The sequence below is a fragment of the Ixodes scapularis genome, unplaced genomic scaffold, assembly GCF_016920785.2.
Source record: "Ixodes scapularis isolate PalLabHiFi unplaced genomic scaffold, ASM1692078v2 PGA_scaffold5__190_contigs__length_132052651, whole genome shotgun sequence".
Taxonomy (NCBI): domain Eukaryota; kingdom Metazoa; phylum Arthropoda; class Arachnida; order Ixodida; family Ixodidae; genus Ixodes; species Ixodes scapularis.
In genome coordinates this window covers 93,057,422-93,078,996 of record NW_024609880.1, presented here as the reverse complement: position 1 = coordinate 93,078,996, position 21,575 = coordinate 93,057,422, and the positions used below count along the sequence as shown (strand labels likewise).

General features: G+C 46.2%; 1 protein-coding gene across 1 annotated transcript in view; it reads left to right on the top strand.

Annotated features, from left to right (window-relative positions):
* The window catches only part of LOC8053318 (E3 ubiquitin-protein ligase TRIM32), a 79,331-nt gene that overhangs the window by 56,447 nt on the left and 1,309 nt on the right, over positions 1-21,575 (top strand). Inside the window, exons 2-4 of the mRNA XM_029977570.4 lie at positions 15,816-16,725; positions 17,106-17,327; positions 19,336-20,046. Of these exons, the coding sequence (XP_029833430.2) occupies positions 15,816-16,725; positions 17,106-17,327; positions 19,336-20,046 (1,843 nt within the window). The remainder of the gene's footprint in view (positions 1-15,815; positions 16,726-17,105; positions 17,328-19,335; positions 20,047-21,575) is intronic.

Sequence of the window (21,575 nt, the reverse complement as noted above, 5' to 3'; positions counted from 1 at the left end):
AACTATGGATATGGCTTATATGGATTTTGCCATTGCGTGTCTCGGTGTGCCTAACTCTTGCTACGCTTGCAGGCCAAAACTAAGAACTTGCATCCGGGGGGCTGTGATTTTCACACGACAGGCTGTGGCTCGAAAGTGCCTGTTTTACTGGACGAGAAGTATCGGAATGTACAGCTTCGGATATGTGGCGGTATGAAACGAAGTTGAGCTCGAAGGCGAGTAAAAAAAGAAAATGTAGGACAAAAATAAAACTGCTGGTACGGACCAGCCGAGCGTAAATCGTCTGCATCACACGTGCGTAGGGTAACAATTTCGCGAAAGGATCCTGTTTCCAGTGGCTCACACTCAATAAAGTGTGTTTACATCGTTATTCGCTTCATTTTCTCTTGGGTAATAAGGCATTTATAAACACTTTGCGACGTCGTTATTTCCCCCAGGAGTTATACTATTCTTGTTGTTACAACACCTCTGATAACCAGCAAAGGCTTCGTTTCTGCCCATTTATATCCCCTCCGTAATAAACCCAAGGAAATGACAAGACGGACTTATGCGTATCACCGCAATGGTATATCATACGAAAGTACGCAATAAGCAGCTCTTATAGAAAAAAAAAAATATGACGGTAGATAATTTCGCCTCTCGGACTGCTTTTACCAGGCGTCTCCTTTATTCGCGAAACGTCCAAGCAATTACCAGGCGCGCGCGCAACCCCGCGCGACGGGTCAGATGCCGCCCGTTTATACGCAGGGTACACAATACTCGAATTACATAACGAAACGTGCGCCTAATCAATTTCATAACGCTCACGCAGAGAGACGCTCACGCTTTGCTCCGCGTGTCAGCGGCGTATACGCGTGTCCGAAGAGATTGGTCGAAGCGAGGCGTGTATGACGCGCGTCATCAAATCCGTTGGTTACTCATTGCAGCAGTAACACCGTCAAGACAAGGCAGATCGAATCCGTTACCGCGAGAGATGTCCGAATCGACCGACGGCCAGAACTTTTTGCGCGTGCCACTTCGGCGAGGATCTAGTTGACCTCGTCACGAGAAACAGCGCATGCGCCTTGCGCGACACGCCCGCGCTCGCTAAGTCCCCCACGCGACACTTGCGTTTGCCGTGCCTGGAAAGGATGAGTAGGCGCTTCACGCGGCCTTCTGCGTTCCAGAAACACACACGCATATGCATACACGTACACGCGCTAAGAATTAAAAAAAAAAAAGAAAAAAGAAGAGTGTTTATATACCTGCACTGTACAACGTGGCACAGTTAGCTGACGATTGCGGGTATTCACCATGTTTCCTGCCGCAGCTGGTAGGCTTCCACACTCTAAAAAAAGCCCGTGCGTCTGCTTTCCCGCACAACCCTCGGAGAGCCAATCAGCGCAACTTACGGAGGCAGCTCAGCGAATGACGATTGCGAAACATATGGTTAGACCAAAAAACGAAAGCGTGACGTTTTGCATTGCTTAATGTCATAACTCAGACTGCGTTTTTTAGTCTAAACATATGTTTCGGCATTGTCATTCGCTGCGCTGCTTTCGTAAGTTGCGGTGATTGGCTCTCCGAGGGTTGTGCGTAAAAGCATAGAGTTATTATAATGTACGCTAGAGGTTGAACTGGCGCTAGTGTCTATGCGACTTCCGTGACGCAAATTGAAGCAGACAGCAACCAGTGTACTTTTCCAGTCTTCCTGTGTATTCCTATGGGAAAGCGCGCGTGCATTTTGTCTCTTCGCCGGAAAATAACACGGAACACTTTGGTTATTTGGGTCGTACCGATTAGTATGTACCTTGATTAACACTGTAAAAGTGTAATTGCTTTAGTTAGCGCATTTTTCTTCATCAGTGACCTATGTTTAACTTCGCTACATTTCAGTCCCAAACGTGTGTTCCGGAGCAGGTGTGTAGAAACAAGCGACGATTCGAAGCAAAATTTCAATCGAAAGGAATGTAGAGTGTGTTCAAGGCTCGCCAGCAATCCGGTGACGCTTATATCAAAATTAAAATTAAATCAAAATTAACTGTTGGGCTAGTTGGCTACACATTGTATAAAAATTCAAAAGCGCAAACGCCAAGGAAAAGAAGAGGGGACAGGACAGAGCGCTTACTCCAACTGGAAGTTTAATGCATTCCCCGAGGAAGACATAAAAGAAGAATTAGGTATGTAAAGGTAAAAAAGAAGAAGAAGAAAAAAAATATTGTTATAGTTTATAGAGGCGCATTAAAAATTTTCAACTAAATCTTACCCCTTGACACTAGCGAAAAAAATGTAATAAAAATTCAGAAATATAAACAAAATCAGTAGGGCAAAGATAAGGTTAGAAAACACTAAAATGACCCGCGTTAAGGAAAAAGGTCGAGGTATCTCATGTCTTTCTCGGACAGCGCTATTGATGGTGCGCTTATGCAAGCTCCCCCAAGAGACAATATGATTGTCGCTTCATAGAGTTCTCGGGATCTTTTTCTATGGTAATGCTTGAGGATCTTAGTCTGTTGGAATATGGGTGTGCAGTGGCAGTCACGGACATGTATGGCGAGATGTCCCGATGGTGATGATTTCAGAGAAAGGTGATGCTCTCGAAGTCTCACGTTCACACAGCGCCCAGATTGTCCGACGTAGACTTTTCCACATGTGAATGGAATTTCGTAGACTACGTTGATGTTGCAGTTGACGTACTTGTGCGTATGCTTGACGGTGGAGTTGTTGTTATTTTCGTTTTGCGAATTAATCTTAGGACACAATTTTTTTAGTTTGTTTGGAGCTGAAAGTACCACTGGTACTTCATACTTGGAGCCTATCCGTTTGAAGTTGTGTGATATGTTGTGGAAGTAGGGTATCACTGCCGGTCGCGTTTTCTTGCAATTTCGTTGTCCTCTTCCCTTGGGAGTTGTCAGACATTCTGCTACATCAAACAATAATGAATTGGTGTATCCAGAATCCTGCAGCCTCTGCACTTGTGCTTCGAAACTGCGCTTAGCCGTGTGTTCACAGGACTCGTGCAGGGCCGCTTTAAAGCAACTCTGCACTATTCCTCTTTTGATGATCTTGGAGTGTGCAGAATCAAAAGGTAGGAGTCTTTTTTTGGACCGTGGTCCATAAGTCCAGCAAGTGTGCGATTTTTTAAAGGACAGTTGTAAATCTAAAAATTGAAGCTTGCTATTAGTAGGTAACTCATGTGTGAATTTGAGTCCTTGAGCTTGTGTCATGAAAGTGTTGCTTATGATGTTGAATGTAGCACAATCATATTGGTCAGGTCCGATGGAAAGTAAAACGAGATAGTCATCGACGTATCTAAAGATACGTGTTACAAGGTTTGTGGGAAGGCTCTGGGCTATTGCCCTGTCACAGGTGGAAAGAAAAATGTCGCATAAGACAGGTGCTACACAGGAGCCAATGCAAATCCCTTTCTTTTGGATGTAAGTACTGCCGCTAAAAGTTACAAAGGTAGATGTGAGGTAGAACCTAAGGAGTTCCATGAAAGATTCGGATGGTATGCCACATTGATTTTGAAATGACACTTATATATTGATAATATGCCAGTCCTGTCACTATATAAAAATGACCCCGTCGTGCATGAGCTGATAAAAACATTCAAAACGTAGAGAATAAAGTCCGTGGGCTATAAAAGTTTTCTCTTCGTATTGTTTTCTCTGCCGGGCAGCTTCTATCGGGCATTTGTTCTCAAAGATTTCGAGCGTGCGAGTGATATTTTGAACGTAGAAGCAGCAGCTTCGCTCAGAGCAGAAAGAATAAAACGGTACTTACTTCTTTAAAATAGGAATAGATTACGTCGCCTTCAATTAATTTTGATCGTATATGCACGTGTAGTTACTGATCCGGTGTTACTGCGTAGTTCTTGCCGTCTTTCTTAATTTCCAGATGTTCTTCGTTCGTTTGGCACGTATACCCCCACGCTGAAAAGCTCCGACGTCGTGTTCGCGCTAACAGTGTCCGACAGTGCACATAAATACACGTACGAAGCTGTTTTAGCACCGTTTTTAATGCAATGAATTTGAAAGAAAAACACCGTAACTGACCAATTATTTCGTCGGCCTGACTGAGAAATGTTCCAAGCTACCTAGTACGTATGAATTATTCGGGATATTTGCTCTTATGATCGAGCGCAGAGAGAAAATGCACTCACTTTTTTCCAAAGAAATGCGTTACCGGAAGTCAATTTTCGACTGGTTGCTGTCTGCTTCAATTTGCGTCAGCACACTAGCGCCACTTGAACCTCTAGCGTACATTATAATAACTCTATGCGTAAAAGTAGACGCACAAACTTTTTTTATAGTGCAGTCATTGCACATATCAGATTGTGGGTGTACCATACTTCGTTTTAAGTCCAGACGCAGTCGACGCTACGAGCTGAGGGGATCATTCAGACGGCGTCAAAAACTAACCATCATGGTGTTTGTGATATTTCTGTACGTGTTATATCAATCGCTGAACCAATCATAAACAGGAAAGGCCAAGTGACTCGCGCTTTTGGCGCTGATTGATTGATCCCCTGAAGTCGTGGCGTCGGCTGCGTCTGGGCTTAAAGAAGCTCTGTAATAAATAAATAAATAAAAGTGATCTTTCTACTTTGGCTAAATGATACTTAGAATCACTCCCTAACGTTAATAGCTGAATAAACTTGCCTTAGTTTTTTTCTAAGCAATGGCAGTTGTCAAAACAATTGGAGAAATAAGCATCATTTATTCCCTCAACTCGGAGCCGGCAGAAGCGGTTAGGTGGCCTGGTGCCTATGTTATGCCACCAACGTTAATCATAGCCACGCGCTGGAATTGGCAAAGTAGAAAACGCGTTCTGCGCTCCAGGGTAGCTAAACTCGTGGGGCAAAACATTCTTCGCTTTCTGACGTAGCGGGGGGAGTGACCAAAAGAACGCCGCAAAGTTTCCTCCTCCCTGCGCGCGCTCAACTTCGCAACTTTTGACGAAAAATCCCCCGCGATCCCTAGGCGCTGCACGAGAGCACGAAACAGCGCGGGGAGGCGATTGTTCACGCCGCTCGCTGTACGTCGTCTTTGGGCTCTCTAGCGCCGACAATCCCGTCATGCCTCGGCCAGGCGAGGAGCGAGAGCAGACGACGAGAGTTCGTCTGCTACGATGAGACATTCGCACAGCGGAACTGAAAGAAAAAGTTGGTTTTCTGCTCGAAATCGCGTCCCGCGGGCCACAAACTCAAACGCGAGCTTGACTTGTAAGCGTCTGATATTTCACGAAGGGAGGAATCGACGGCCCGTCTTTTATTTGCAAAATTTGAGTCGTTTTGTAGCCGTACAGACGCTGAAACCTACCAGTGTGTAATGAAAGGCCCAGGACAACCACAGGGGCCGCGAGATCTAGCATCATTTGTGTATGGGTGAAAAGTGCAACATTTTTCGACAAAGCTCACACAGCAGAAACCTGCGACGCATTCACTCAGCGTCCGGGAAGGCTAAACATGGAGACGTTGCCCGAGACTCAAGCAAAGTCATATTTGAACGGCAGCTATCTTGCCCCGTCATATTTTGTTTTGAGAAAGCTCTCGTTCTCAATGCCTTCACCGGGGAAATAAGAAGTCTTACGAAACGTATTGCTAGATGTTCCAAAGAACTAGATTTAAGCCGTATCGTTTCAGTGGTTCACTCATAATGCTATGCTTAAAACGAATCAAGCTCTTGCGCGTACAGTTCCATCAATTTCCTCAAGCGTATGCTGTTTTGTAGTCAACTGGTTTCGGAAACTTACGCCGTCTGTAGATATCTCTGACAGCCGAGTTGCTTAAGTGGAAGTCATCGCAAATGTAAGTTCCACGTTGCAGCAACCGACGTTTAAACGATGGCAGCGACTGCACTCTCGCATTCCCACCCATCACGTCGAACAAAAAGGCGCTAGTTTCGGTTTGAGGTCGGTACTTTTCTACAACATCTATGGCGACAGCATCAGTCTGCACTGGGTGCATTCGGCAAGTTCGTTCGGGGCCTGTTCTCCGTGCAGCACTCGGCGGGTGTAATGCATTAGAACTCTCACAGTGCAAGTCTGTATCGCGAATTGGGAGCCCGTCACTGGCCTCACCGGCGGCCATTGATTGACGACAGGCAATATGCCGCGTCCTGTCTAGTTCTCCCTTCGTTTTCGTCCTTGTTGCTTTGGCCTTTTACATCATGAGGCAATACACGCAAGTCTAAGGAAGAAACATGCAAAAATTGGAAGCTTGTACGCGGCGCTCGAGGGCGAGCATTTTACGACGTGCTGCGATGATTATGTCGGGTTCTTGGAGATCAAATAGACATTCGTCAAGCGTTTGAACATCGATTAAAAAAAAAAAATTGGCCGGAGCGCGATTGACTTTACCGACGTCGCTTGCTTCGGTTGCTAAATAAATGGCACGTCGAGCGACTGAACGGCACGCTCCGAGTTTCAGTTTGTCACGGAAGCCCTCACAGGAGTTCAAAGAAAAAGCTTTCACCATGAAGCACTATGTACAAGCGGTCAAAACGATGCGAAAATCCCCAGTAAAGGCATTCTAACTTATCGTTTGCTGAGCTTTGATGACTCCGGAACCACGGATGACTCCACAATAACTCTCGGTAGCCCTTGTCTCATTAAACACATCACAGTTAACGCCCAACAAAGTAGCCCTGGACCCTCAACCACACAACATTTAGTTAAACAAGATTGGTATTCTAACGCGTTTAATATTCTTGCCCACAATATTAACTGTTATTTGCGGAAACATGATAGAAGTTTCATGGTAGAAAACAACCTACTAACGTAATAAAATTGAGTTGTGTCAAGCGATGACTGCCGGTGGTGCCGCTCGACCCCAGCAATACAGGCCTCTATCCACGATCTAGCCTCCTAAGAAATCAGTGGTGCCAGTGCTATTAGACATAAATCGTTTATTTGCATCGGTACTCTCACACCTGCGGGATGTAGGGACGAGGCGCAGAACCGTACATCCGGCCAATATTGAAGCCGGTTTTCGGACGATATTGCCTCGACACTCGCCAAGAAGCAACGTGCTGTTTCGGCGACTCGTTTGTGTAATTTATTTGTTCAGTCATATTAATGGGTCCCGGGCCGCTGTGTACACCCCAAAAAAGAAACGTACTGTGGTAATTACCCCTTGAGGAGAAGCAGGCACGTAGCCAGATTTTCGTTTAAGGGGGGGGAGGGGGGGGGGGGCGCCGATGACAAAGTGCTCTATGAGAGGGAGGGAGGAGAGGAGGCCCCAGCAAAATGGAAAATTTCGGGGGGGGGGGGGGGGGGGCGGGAAGGCCAGGCCTTATGCCCCCCCCCCCCTCCCCTTGGCTACGTGCCTGACGAGAAGGGGTATTGTAGTTTTACATCTTTATAAAAAGGTGTAGGCATTATCATACGTTTTAAGAAACGTGTTTAAAAAATCACACATTCTTAAAGGTGTGAAGTTTACATTTCTTTTATAAAGTCCATCGCTACACTTATTGGGGTGTTAGTTATAGGACACCCCACTTACATGTTTAAAGGTGAAAAATGCTTAATGTGTATATACCTCTAAAGGAAGACAATCTCTTTCATGTGATTACATCGCGTGCCGATGAAACGATCTGTCGATGACACTTCGTTCGATGAACTGATTTGACCGCCAATAGTGACGACTGACTGCCAGTAGAATTTCGGGGAAATAATTCTGCCGGCTGCCAGGAGACTCGACCCTACCCAAGAATTACCCCGGTTCTTGTTTGTTTTCCAACATTCTGAATTGTATACCAGCTTATTAGTACCTCTTCAAATATACAGAAAAAAAAATAAAAAAAAAGCGATGGCAGCCGCAAAAACTCTGACAGCCCGGTTCACAGTCATGTGGGAGACTGACAGGTGCTCGTCAGTCGCCACCATGCCTTGAAAGCTACCGGTTCCGAAGAACCGGAGCGCGCAGAGAACTTGTTGTTCCACGGTTCGAGGCGGCGAACGAAGCTCGTCGCAGAGTCAACGCACAACGGCTTTCGATAGCCCGTACTGTCGCCGAAAGTCGTCGTCGGGGATTCGAAAGGCGTCCCCAGTGGTCTCAGTAGCGACGCCGACGGTGGCGGAAGATAAGCTCGGCCGTAGCATACGGCACCGCCATGTTGACAAAGTTTAACTTCGCCTCGATCCGAAGCGAAGATCTCGAGCTCAAACCACGGCTCTCGCAAAGTTCGGAAACGTCACTTTGACGTCAGCGACAACTTCGACAAAAGAGGTTTCTTTTTAACACAAACTTCGGAGGGATTTTGAGCGTCAGCAGGTCGCCTAGGGACAATCTGCAAAGCATTAATTTTAGCTTGGCGTAGGGATGTAGGGACAAATGGGCGCTACGTCATCGGCGAAGCCGTTCAATCAGCGGGCTCCTCGCGCCCCTCACGCGCCGCACGCGCGCCTCGATGAACTTTGCTTTGAATGATTGACACCTCGCTCGGCGCGACGTCAGCGTCGCGAGAGTCCAATTAGCGCGTTCCGCAACTTTCGGACACAAAGTTGTGCTTGACGAGTTTAGCGACCCAGGCATTGTTAGAGTTGGGCTATTCTCATCACCGCAGCGGGTGGACACGAGTCACTACCCGAGAGTCCGCCGAGGCGTTGATTGTCACGAGCCGAAAACGAGTGCTCAAGCAGTTCTCGCGTCCAACCCACGAGTCGCCGTCGACTGTCGTCAGGCGGGTGGTTTCGATGCCACAATTATGTCATCCAGCTTTGCGAAGGCTAGACTGAAAGAAATGGTTCCCTTTAATCCTCGCAGTTTCCCCGCGTCAAAGAAGCTTCTTAATGAGATGCGGTCTATGCGAGTATACTTGAGCCAAGCTAGGAGCAGTACGCTTCTGTAAAGTCACGAACATTCCAACCCGATATCGTTTCATGGCCCCTTGAAGCTGAAACGAAGTACATGCTAAAATGCCCCCCCCCCCCCCCCCCCCCCCCCCCGCAAAGAAAAAAAACAGGAAAAAAAAACGATAAAGAAATAAATATAAATAATTTACAAGTTCTTTTTTTCCGCAAAAATAAACAACGCATCACCGATTGCTCATTCTCCACCCAGATATAGCGCTACAAGAGGTGCGAACCCGATGACAAAGTTTCAACACTAACGGTTATTTTATTCAAAAGTTATAAACAAATCTCTTAAATTTTAATTGAAAACGAAATGGGGCCTATTTTCGCCCATTTGCGGTAAATGGCGCTAGAGAGCTTCATAATGTATTCGAGAGCTTGATCGGTCGCCATTTTCATTGAAAATTTCAGAAAATCACAACTTTTAAACAAGATAGTGATTAGTGCTGGAAACTTTGGCAGCTGGTTGGGACCTCTAGCGCTATATTTGGGGGGGGGGGGGGGGAGGGGGGGGGGGAGAGAATTAGCGTTCGGTGACGCATGGCTTATTTCTGCGATAAAAAAAAAACCTCGTAATTTTTTTTTTTTTTTTGGGGGGGGGGGGGGGGGGGGGTCACCTTGTATATATTGCCACTTACAGCTTAAGAGGGCGTGGTTTCTTTATGTCCACGCTTCTTGCATCCTGATTGGTTCTTTGACGCTCATAGCGACCAATGCCGCAATCTCATTGGCTGCTGGGCGATGATGAGATGCCCGGAAGTCGACGCACCCTGCTTAGGGGCTCTAACCCCTGTCTAAGATTTCTGCGTAAACTTTAAGCTTTTCTACCATCCGAAAAAAAAGTCAAAACGTGGGTAGAAACTTTAGCGTGGATGGAATGAGTAAAATATTGCACTCTCGACGGGACATTTTTAAAGTATAAGCGCCATGCTTAACCCGTTCTTTTTTGTTGGTACAAACCAACAAGCAAGGCGTATTTTTAAGGCATCGAAATGAAGGTGACAACGAACAAGACGGATCCCAAACTGCAGACCTGTTTTCCATCATCTCGTTCTTAATTCACTCACACAGCGGAGCGCTAAGTTAGCGGTACGTGAGCGCTCCAAGGAGCGTTCATGTGGCGCTTCCTAGCGCGTGACTTAGTTCTAACATAGCGCGCGATTAGCACCTCTGTAGCGCCTTGTTAGCGCTCCTGTAGCGCCTCGTATGCGCTCCAGTAGCGCCTTGTTAGCGCTTCGGTAGAGCCGTGTTAGCGCTTTAGTAGCGCTTCTTGTACCGCGGTGCTGCGGATGAGCGCGTGCACTGCGGTTCCGGTTCCTGTGGTTGGGTGTGCATCAGCAGCACCATGGCGGACATCTGGGACGCTGAAATAGAAACTCGACAAATACTCTTAGATACGCAATTAGTGCATACGTGTGTGGAAGACTTTATGCCCAGGAGAGCCTTCTGGGTGCGCGAAATCTTTCGCCACCGAGATACCGGCGGGTACCCGGCGAACCTTGCTCCTATGCTGAGGGACCGAGACACAGAGCTCTTTCGAAGGCGATTATTTTTAACTGCGTGTCTTTGAAACCAGGGTCGCGCATATCAATTAGAAAGCGATGTGGTCATACCCAATCAATTAGTCGCTCAGAGTTCATGACTCTGGATCGCCTGCCCGACCCTCTGCTTGGAGAGCGGCTGTTTTACTTCCTCTTCTTTTAATGCCAAAAGAAAAATAACAACAAAAGAGTCGCCGTGCACGCGCTATTCCGCAGCAGCAAGCACGGTACAAGGAGCGTGAGAGCGCTAACAGAGCGCTAACAAAGCGCTTCTGAAGCGTCAACAGAGCGCTTTTGAAGCGCTAACCGAGCGCTACATCACGCGCTAGGAAGCGCCACATGAGCGCCCATTGGAGCGCTCACGTAGCGCTAACTTAGCGCTACGTGAACCGGCCTTTATCTTCGCATTTTTAATTTGGTGCTGATTTGGCTTCTTCGCTTTGCCAGCTTTTATATTAAAACTTCAGAAACAAGTTTTTTTTTCTGTCTCGTGCATTTTAATGCGGGGTAAAAGCGCGTCCGAGTCAGTTCTACTAGACTGCAGCGCCAAGTAATTATCTATCTCTTTAACAGGGAACCGCGAAACCCTATTACGTAAAATTACGAGGCGTCTGTATGCTGTAATTTGCTGCTCATTCGGTTACGTACTTGGCCACACCTAATCAAGATTTTGGATGAGCCAGCTTGTCTTTCTGAAGAGTTACTTTCGTTTTCTATGCATCTTCCCGTACTAATTACCATAAATTAAGGCGCCATGACGCCTTAACCAGCGCCATTAATTAAGAAGCCCGGCCACGATGAGTCGCCACCCGGGTAGCAGTGTCTTACATCTGGCTTAGAATGGAAAAACAAAAAAAAAAAAAAAAACAAAAAAACAAAAAAACAAATGCATTGTCCTTGAATATAAAATATTATATGGCTTACCAACGCATAATGTTTTTCGTCTAATAAATTCGGTCTCGCGAGGACGTAGTTTTGTTAAGCAGGGGTGACCCTGCTTATACATCATACAAAAAAAAAAAAACAAAAAAAAAAAACAGTCTGCATAGAGATTCGAACGCGAGTCACCGCAAGATTCGTGCTTCGGATGCCGCATGGCAGTGAGTTCAAAAAGAAACTTGGCACGCGGCATTTGAACTACGGAGAAATTGCGGTGCCTCGTGTTGGCAAACTGTCTTTTGAAAGTTGTATGAGCTGTGTGACCTCCGCTTTAAAAAGCGCTTAGCGATGCGTGCTGGACAAGGTGGATCCTGGTCAAAAGCTCACCGCGAACAAAAGCTTACCGGACCAAGGTTCACCGCGTTTTCTGCAGACCCGGACAAAGGCTCACCGCTTTTATGGCGCGCTCACACTGGAAGCGGATCCGCAATCGCAAAGCGGATCCGCACGTTCTCAACCACGAAGCGTCTGGGATCCAGCGGTTGGGACGCCTTTTTGCCAACCGCTTCGGGACCGATTTCTCGCAACCGCTTTCGCGAATTGCGAAGCGGCTACCAATCTCAACCCGACACATGCAGACGTGACGTCGCTGGCTCTCGAAACAAGATGGCATCTGTCACTGGTGAGGTGTTCATGGCGCTGTAGTCCTAGCGTTGAAGCAGACAAAGCAACGAAGAAACGTGATGCTCACGTTCGTCACTTGACTCCGCCGCGAAAAGTATTGACCCATAATGTTAACGGGCTTCACTCTGGTGATTTGGTTCGGGTAAAAGTTTCTTTAATATTCGGGGTGCCAAGGTCTGCCAAAGATCTTACTCGCGACCTTGTTAGTCTTTTGCCGGCAGAAGATCGGAACACGTCCCCAATCGATCGACATGGCGGCTTTTGTAACGCAGTCGCATGAACTACTGAAAGCACACGACACTGCATGACCACTGCGAAGACCGGTAGAGACATCGTGAGTCTATTGCGTAGCTACCACACTACCACGGAGCTAGCACGGCACCTGCGCTAGATCGGCCTGTAAGGTTTATTGACAATTGGGTTACGGGTTATGGATACAGCGTTTAGTTGGTCAGCCATTATAGTTGCGACGAGTCACACGCTGTAGATGAGTAATATAGCCAGTGCATTACAACCGCTAGCCTGGGGTCTTTAACGGGCATCACGCAGTAGTGATACACGACCGCACGCCGGTACGACGCTCAGCCAGATCGAAACGGGCAGGGGTGGGGCTCGAACCCAGGATCCCTGGGTTCTGCAGCGCGAGCTTTCGCTCCACCCGCGTCGAGCTGGGTGTGCGCTTTAGCCCACTCGGCCACCGATCTTTTTTTTTTCTTTATAACCTGATTTATTCAAACAAAACTCACACAAACGCACATATTTACATTGCGCACACGTGGTTACACGACATGGTTACATGACAGGTATATACATATGAGGAAGAAATATGAAATCGTCATCCCTTCATTAGCTGACGTTGACACCTCAAAATTCCCTTAACGTGTCGAGCGTTTCAATTCTAGGTAACCAATCAGGTACTGTCTCTTGTGTCCCCAATAAGGTTTATTTCTACCTAATAGGACATAGAGAACCTACTTAAGAAATAAAGTGTACGTACCAGACGATGCATAGTTAATCCATGCGGCCTTTATTTGAGCGTAATATCAAACAAACAGTAGACTCGATCGACGTACGAGTGACGAGAGGAGAGTCCGCCACCAACGAATTCGCCACAACCGCTAGACACCACAGTCCACCAGTTCAGCTCACTACTCCGAAAATAATAAGAGCAAACATTGCGGCGGAAAAACTGGCCCTCTATCCCGAATACAAGATCAGCAATCCATGCGGGAAGGGCCCACTTCGAAGAGAGGGTCGGTGGCATCCTCTTTTGAGTCAGCAAGGCGCGCTTACTCCTGGCTGGGTTTTGCTTGTTTACGAAGTCGAGGGAATCGCACGCGGGGTTTGCGGGTCCATGTCTCTTATTTTGCTGCCCGAAACTCGTAATACGTGGAGGGACAAAGAGGTACAAGGACAAGGAGGGACAAAGAGGACAACGACAGCAGCGTCTCAAAACCAACACACACTCTAAAGAAAAAAAGGGTGTCAAAAGGTGTATTCTTACACTCTTTGTCCCATATAATACACCCCAGAAATTCAATTCGATGTACAGTGCCCTACAGTCGAACAGAGGACCCGAAATTTTACGAGGGGCTTGATAGCCGTATGGTACAACATTGTAAACAGCTAAAGTACGTATCAAAGACAAGATAAAGAAAACACCGAGTTTTTACAGTAGGGCCAAGAAAACCCCGATTATTTTTTTCGTGTTCAGTAAAACGTACTGTACATTAGCTATTTTAATAAGTTGTGCCACACGGCTATCAAGCCCCTCGTAAAATTTCGGGCCGTCTGTTCGACTGTAGGGCGCTGTATGTCGAATTGAAGTTTGGGGGTGTATTATATGGGACAAAGGGTGTAAGAATACGCCTTTTGACACCCTTTTTTCTTGAGAGTGCAGAAGTAATTTAATTTCAGGACAATCTTCTTTCCTGTTCTCTTTACATAGGACGAACCGCACGAAACAGATTCCCACGTCAGCATCAGCATCAGCGATAGATGGCTAGATAGCTTTACATCGTGGAAGTCTCAAGCACTCAAACACAGGCTTGAAAGCGGTCCGAAAAGTTCGGTGCAGACAGCATTTTTCAATGGTAAAGCCGTCCCTTCCAGGAAGCTACGGTTCCGTAGCTTCTGCACTCTAAGAAATTCCTGCACGTCTACTTAGCTGCAAAACACTCAGAGTCAATATCTGCGATCTACGAAATCAGCTCAGTGATTGATGAGGCGGAACATCCGTTTAGACCTAAATATGAAGTCTGCGCTCTGGCATTACGCAATGCAAAGCGTCATGCTTGCATTGCGTAATACCACAGCGCAGATTTAAATTTTTGGCCTAAACAGATGTTCCGCCGCATCATTCCCTCAGCTGATTTCGTAGATCATAGAGATTGGCTCTTCCATTGTTTTGCGGGTAAATAGACGCGCAGGAATTTCTTAGAGTGTGAGAGTGTCGGTCACTCCCAGAAGCCACCTTTTTAACCCTCTCCTTTTTAACATTCTCTGTAATAATAATTAAAAAAAAGTTGCAATTTTGTTTGGATGGCAGCAATTTCACGAAGATTGTAACGCAATAGATAGCTTGGCCCTCGATAGTATGGCGATGCCATAAATACACCGGATAATCTGTTTCAATACAGAAATATAAAACACACTTTAAATATTGCATAGGCAGGCAGAAATATACAACTCGGCGGAGTCCGGCCTTCCTGACGCCCGGCCTTCGTCAGGAAGGCCGGACGCCGGCCGAAACGTCGAAGAATAAATCGTTTGTTGTTGCTGTTTTCACCAAGGGTTTTTTTCTTCTCAGGTAAATACCCACGCCTTCGGCCTCCCGCCACCATGCTCGTTATATATATATATATATATATATATATATATATATACGAAACGTTGAAGAATAAATCGTCCGTTGTTGCTGTTTTCACCTTGGTGCTAGATGCCAGGCAAAGTTAGAAGCGCCAGAATCCAAATTTACGTAGAAGTAACAAAGGCGACGTGCACTGTGATCTACCGCGATTATTCGTGCGTTTATGTAGTAATAGTGAAACCAGCAAAACATTGTAACAGTCATACTTCTTGTTAGAGTCTTATCTTTAGTAACGTTATCAGAATTATCAAATTTTTCCTTTAAGGCGTCTTACAAAGCTTTAAAAACAATATGGGGGATTTGACAGATTTTCGCAGTGGCAGTCTACTTGAATAACACATAAGCTCTATCTAGATGCTATGGTTATTCTCTAAACATTTGAAATACTTCGTCAGACATGTTGAACAATGTTTTCATTCGTGTTTCACGTGATTAGACATGCTACAATAATAATAAAGTACTCAAACGGTGCCGACTTTAGTTGAGTCATAATATCGAATATAACGTTTCATTAAAATATTAATAATTAAGGACTTAAACCTTAAACCATAAACAGTTGGAGCCCCAGCCGTTCGTTATTTCAAGAGGGTTATGCTGAGGATCAGCAATAATGTATAACCTGTTTTAAGCTCTAACCGTTAAAAGGACGCAGCGAGCTCGAATGAAACATTATTTTTGAAAAGGCAATAAGACGGGAACACTTATAGGGCCTGGCATTTCATGAGTTGATAGTACCATACCTTTTACAAATCTGAGCGTCATCTAGGGGTTGCCACTAGCTGCTACATCAATTATCCGAAATCGTCAAATTCTTACCATGCACTCTGAGCATGCTCTGCACGCGAGCGCCGCGTCAGCGTTCAATCGCACACTTCACGCTCGAAGTGATTCCTTAAATATGGCGACCGCTGGTGCTGCTTTGTGAGATTGTGCAAAGGCTCTATTGCGACACCCTGCAAGGTACCCCATCGCTAATTTTAATTTTTCGTTTTTAATGTTCGCAGGATTCCGCAACCCAAGTTGGTCCACTTCCCCGCCAAAATGGAAGTGCGTTCACCGACGGCGACGGCGTCTAACCCCGCCTCCAGCGACTACCGCAGCCATTTCAACCACCCGTCCTCGTCAGGAGCGCCGACCTGCTCATTGCCGGCCCCGTCTACCATGTCCGCTCCAGCCCCCGCAAACCATTCTTGCCCCCTGACCTCAACGTCCTCACCCGAGCCCAGTCCCGTACCCGCTCAACCCCAAACCCAGCCCCACCAAGTCCAAAACCAAACGCAACACCACCAAACTCTAAGTTCCTCGCCCGCAATCTCGTATTCGAATCCCAGCCTCAACGCACATTCGCCTTCGAATTCGGTCGCAACCAATGGGCACACTGGAATCCTACAGGCCGTTCCGGAGGTCATGGGCAACGGAAACAACGCAGAGACGCCTCGCCAGTCCATCACCATCCTGAGTTCCAAAGGAACGGAGAGCCTCAAGGAGATGGTCCAGTGTCCCATCTGTCTGGACAGGCTGCACAGACCCAAGATGCTTCCCTGTCAGCACGCCTTCTGCTTTCTTTGCCTCCAGAACAGTGTGATGAAGGCGGACACGAGCAAGCTGCGTTGCGCAAAGTGTCGGACAGAGGTGCCTCTGCCCAAGGAAGGGATTTCGGGGTTCCCATCGAGCATCCATCTTCAGAATATTCTGGACTTGCTCGAATCGGACTATGCGTCCATGGACGAGCTGCTGCAGTGCTGCAGTTGTCAGACTGTGAGTTGCACTGTGTTCTGCGAACACTGCAAGTTGTCCTATTGCCCGCTCTGCATGGCTAGACACGTGGAGGAGCTGGCCAAGCAATTGGGCCAGATCGCTGACCAGCTGGAGGCCACTGTGGAGAAGATTGGGCTCCGCTATCAGAAGTTCGAGGTTTGTTTAGTGCCGACGTTTGTTTTACGTCTGCTTATGATAGCGTGCTTGACATGAGTTAACTGTAAGATTGAAGTAAATTTTACCGGAAGAGTATTGAATTGAAGACTGCGCAGCGTAACTTATTTTATCGCTTTCTTTACAGTGTATATCTAGACAAAAAACACACTACGTTCCTAAATTTCCGTATGTGTCGTTACCTATTTCTGCCGAAAGTCATACGACAAAAGCGGAGTTAAAATATTCTCGTTAAATTCGATGTTTTATTAAATGACAGCAGAGCGCTGTAACCTTCAAATAATCACGAAGCGTGTCTACATTGTTTAGTTATTCACGCTTTTTGGTGCCTTTTTGGTTTGTGTTTGTGAATGTCCTTCCAGGCGAGCCACAGCGAGCTGCAGGCGAAGCTGAAAGCAGAGGCTGGGAGGCGCGTTCGCTGGATCAGAGATTCCGAAAGTCAACTGTACTCGCGCATGGAGGCTGCCAAGGTGGCCGAGGAAGCCGGCTATAAGGAAGTCGTCCAAAAGGTGCAAGGCGCCGTGATCAGCTCCCGGGCTTTCGCCGCTAAGGGCTTTGACCACATCCAGGACCCAAGTGAAAAGGTAGGCGTAAAGTGCGCACTTGATAAGATGTTTCAAGAACGTCTCTATGAGGAAAGGCAAACAAATATTAAGACCCCCTACTGCACGCGTCAACCCTTTAAAATTCTAGCATGATATCGCATAGGCTAGCTGACTGAACACGTGGAGAGTGCAGATCGTTAGGGCTTTAGAGAGGAGAGTCAAAACTATAAGATGACAAGATATATTGGCTTATGCACCGAAAGGACTTCAATATGAGAAGTATTCTGCTAAATATCCCTGCATAGGTTGTACTTGCCAATAGAAGTGTATCCGCTCAAATTTCACAAAAATATTTGTAATGAATTGCTAGGACTGGGGTCGCCTTACATTTGGTGTACGGTAGATATCTGCTCAAGAGGAGCTTCGCCCTCAGCTATACGATTTGCTTTCATTCCAATGACTCGACAGTATAATATATTAATGTTTGCAATAGCTAACGAACAAATCTTTTGCCACTTGCCAGCAACAGCAGCAACCCCCACACAGGAAAAAGAATATATATTTATATATATATATACAGAAAAGTGGAAGGCAGATGTAAGCAGGAAATGGCATAAGAGGTGTCTTCGTCTTTTCCGTGCTTTTTGACGTAAAACTATTGTTTTGAGAAACCAACTAAACTAACTATAGCCAGGAACAACCTCCTGCGGTAGCCAGGAGCAACCTCCTGCAGTCAAAGATACGTTAAAGCGTGCCTCCGCCTACCTTGAGCGCCGAATAAAACTGCGCGCGCAGCCTTCTCCTTTTCTAGGAAGTGCTACAAAAAAGCCTCCGAGTATTAGCGGCGAGAAGTTATGGTGGCGCCCTCCTACGGTTCCCCTTTGTGACGTCATTACCTTGCAAACAACAAGTTCGATGGTGTTTGTAAATAGCATGGTGGAAGCTTGAAATCAATGCGCTTTCAAAGGAACACTTCCAACACCGTCAAAATTAAAATTCTTTCATTCCTCTTATTTCCGTCGATGATATACCCTTTCCGACATCATAACTCAGCGTTCGGCCAATCGCGGAAGGCCGACCACAACGACGCTTTCGGTCGCGCTCGTCGCCAATTAGCGGCGAGAAGTTATGGTGGCGCCCTCCAACGGTTCCCCCTTGTGAAGTCATTACCTTGCAAACAACAAGTTCGATGGTGTTTGTAAATAGCATGGTGGAAGCTTGAAATCATTGCGCTCTTAAAGAAACACTGCCAACACCGTCAAAATTAAAGTTCTTTCATTCCTCTTATTTCCGTCGATGATATACCCTTTCCGACGTCATAAGTCAGCGTTCGGCCAATCGTGGAAGGCCGACCACAGCGACGCTTTCGGTCGCGCTCGTCGCCAATAGGGATTATTCACTGGCGGCCATAGCTGTGTGCGCGAATGCTGAGCGCGTGCTGATGGCGAGCTTCCACAGTTCTTTTGTAACGCGCATGCCGCACCCTCAAGGTTGCCGGTCTTAGCAGCCTATTAATGTTAACTCGTTCTGAGCATGCGCTCTAAACAGCACCCACAAGTATGGCGTCCAGTGAATACTCCCCATAGCCTTTTTTATTTAATCTGTAGTTATTCGTTTTTAATCAAACTCATGTTCCGGCGATCTAGTGTTTTTTGTCCTCAGCACAAGCTAGACTCTCTGCTATTTTTGAAAGAGATTCCCAGTCACCAGACTCGTTTCTTTTGAAGCGCTGCATTGATGTTATAAAAAAACTTTTACTAGTGGAAAAAAAAAAGAATTGTTAATGTGATGTTACCCAGTAGTGACGTGTTCGCGGCTAAAGGCGAACGATGCTGTTCGGTTGTGGGCAGAGCAGTTTTATAAGGAAGATGGTATGAAATAGTAACCTATAGATTAAACGTTGCCTTTCCAGCGTTTCTGATGGAGGTCAATAATAATATAATTCTCAATCACCGGGTGACAATTATTTCTGGCCTTTTGTAACTAAATATAAAAATCCTAATCCTTGCGAGATGAGATAGGAAATGAAGTTCCTTTTCTCCCTCAGATCCGAGTCTTCATGCAGCTGCACCAAGAAGCTGGTGACGCTTTATCCGAGGGCACGACGGTGGGAAACACCCAGATCACCTTCGATCCGGATGCCTTCAGTGTGACCATCGAGTGCAGGTCAGACGCCGCCGACGAGGACACGGAGACTGCAAGTTCACCCAGAGGCAGCCCCGATTGCACCACCCAGTCTTCTCCAAACGCATCTCTTCCGGGCTCGCCAACGGGGGCCCTAACGACAACACCAAACCAAATGGAAGTCCAGAAGCAATCAGCGGACGCACAATCGAGGCTCTACCGCTCCAAGTCCTTCCTGACCAGAACCCGACTCGGGAGCGGACTAGTCCAGAGGCCTTCTGGTGTTGCAGTGTCCCCGTGGTCTTCAGAGATCTTCGTGGTTTCCATGGACAACCACAAGGTCCTCACGTTCGACTCCACTACCGGAAAGTTCCTGCGGTCGTTCGGCAGTCGAGGCCAGCAGGAGGGCGAGTTCCTGTGTCCATTTGGCATCGCTCTGTCGTCTGTCGGCCAGGAGATTCTCATCACGGACAAGTGGAAGCATTGTATTCACGTGTTCGACAAGGACGGCAACTTTCAACGGCAGATCGGCATGAAGGGGCGTTCTGCGGGCCACTTCAGAAGCCCGGAGTCGATATGCATTGACAACACGGGTAGAATCTACGTGTGTGACACGTGCAACCATAGAATTCAAGTGAGACATTTCTTATTTCGTTCACGTAATAAAACACCAACCATGTCTTTTTGTGGGTAGCTAAACCCTTGAACATAGCGACATTATATATATATATATATATATATATATATATATGTATATATATATATATATATATATATATATATATATTGGTTCAAACGCGAAACAAAGACGACACAAATAATAGACAGGAGCACTGCATGCATAGTGTCATTGTTTTACTTATCTCCTGCCGATCGCATGTTTTCTAGCACTCTATCCCGAGCCTGAACTACCGCGATCGATGCTTTTTATTTATATTACAAACAACCACGTTTCTATTTATATTACAAACAACCACGTTTTAGTAACTGGGAACACATCGTGACCAGTAGTTATATCATTAGCTTCTGATTATCATTTATAGGAAGTTTAGGTATTTAATCTGGTTTGTGGTGGGTCGATAATGGGAGGACGTGTACTGCGAGTGTGCAGCTTAGATTGTAAGCAGATGTGACTTAGCTCGTATGCTACATTGTATATAATTTATATTCTCCCATAAGCGGTCTTACTTCTTCGCAACACTATGTAATGTTTTTCTCTATTACCGAAGTCAGAGGCGATGATGGCAGTCTAAATTGCCTTCAATGAAGTTTCTTGTGTAAACTCAACGCTTTCAGCTGCTCTCAGAACAGAAGTTTCATGATATCATCGTACATTCATTGCGTACGGGAGTCCTATGCGTAGACGTTTTTATTACTTTATTCAGGAATGGTAATTCCACAAACCTTTCTTGCCAATAACTCTTCATATGTGAGGCCTTTTTACAGCGAAGCTGTTACGTGCTACGACCGGGAAAAAACAAATGCGTCCATGGATGTTAACAAAAAACTCCCGTTTAAACGGCGCTCCTTCGTTCCGATTGTTCGTGGCAAGTACAAATAAAAAGAGGGGCTACCCGCTTGAGTCTGCCTTTCTTCGCATTATAAGATAGTGAGGTCCTGATCCCTTATTATCATATATGGTCACCGACTTATCTCAGCTAAGAGTGGGCTGTGACGAGGCTGAGGGCAGAACGCGCCGACCTTACCTTCTTTTCTTTCGCTTCTGCCACGCTGATAAAAAAAAAAAAAAAAAAAAAAAAAACTTAAGCTCAATAAAATAAACTATTTTTGAGGTGTGCCTTGAAACATTTAGTTTAGAACTTGCCCATAAATGACCATAAGGCAATGATCACTTTAGTCACAAAGAAATAAATAAAGACAATTAAACAACGAAGTTGTGTACGTGTCTTCATTGGAATCATATGTAAATCGTATAGATGTCGTGTAGTTGTCTTAAAGGGTTCGTAAAGTTGTCGGAAAAATAACAGCTTCGCTGTTCTTCCATCTTCATGGGAAGTGGATTGGCTCTACAATTTTTTTAGAAGATAAACAGGACATCCTTGGCATTACAAGAGTCAGGTAGTTTTTGGCGTTCGGTAAATGAAAAGGAAGTTGTGAGAGAGGCTCACTGGAGAAACGCAAGTGATCTCTATACCGGGCTCG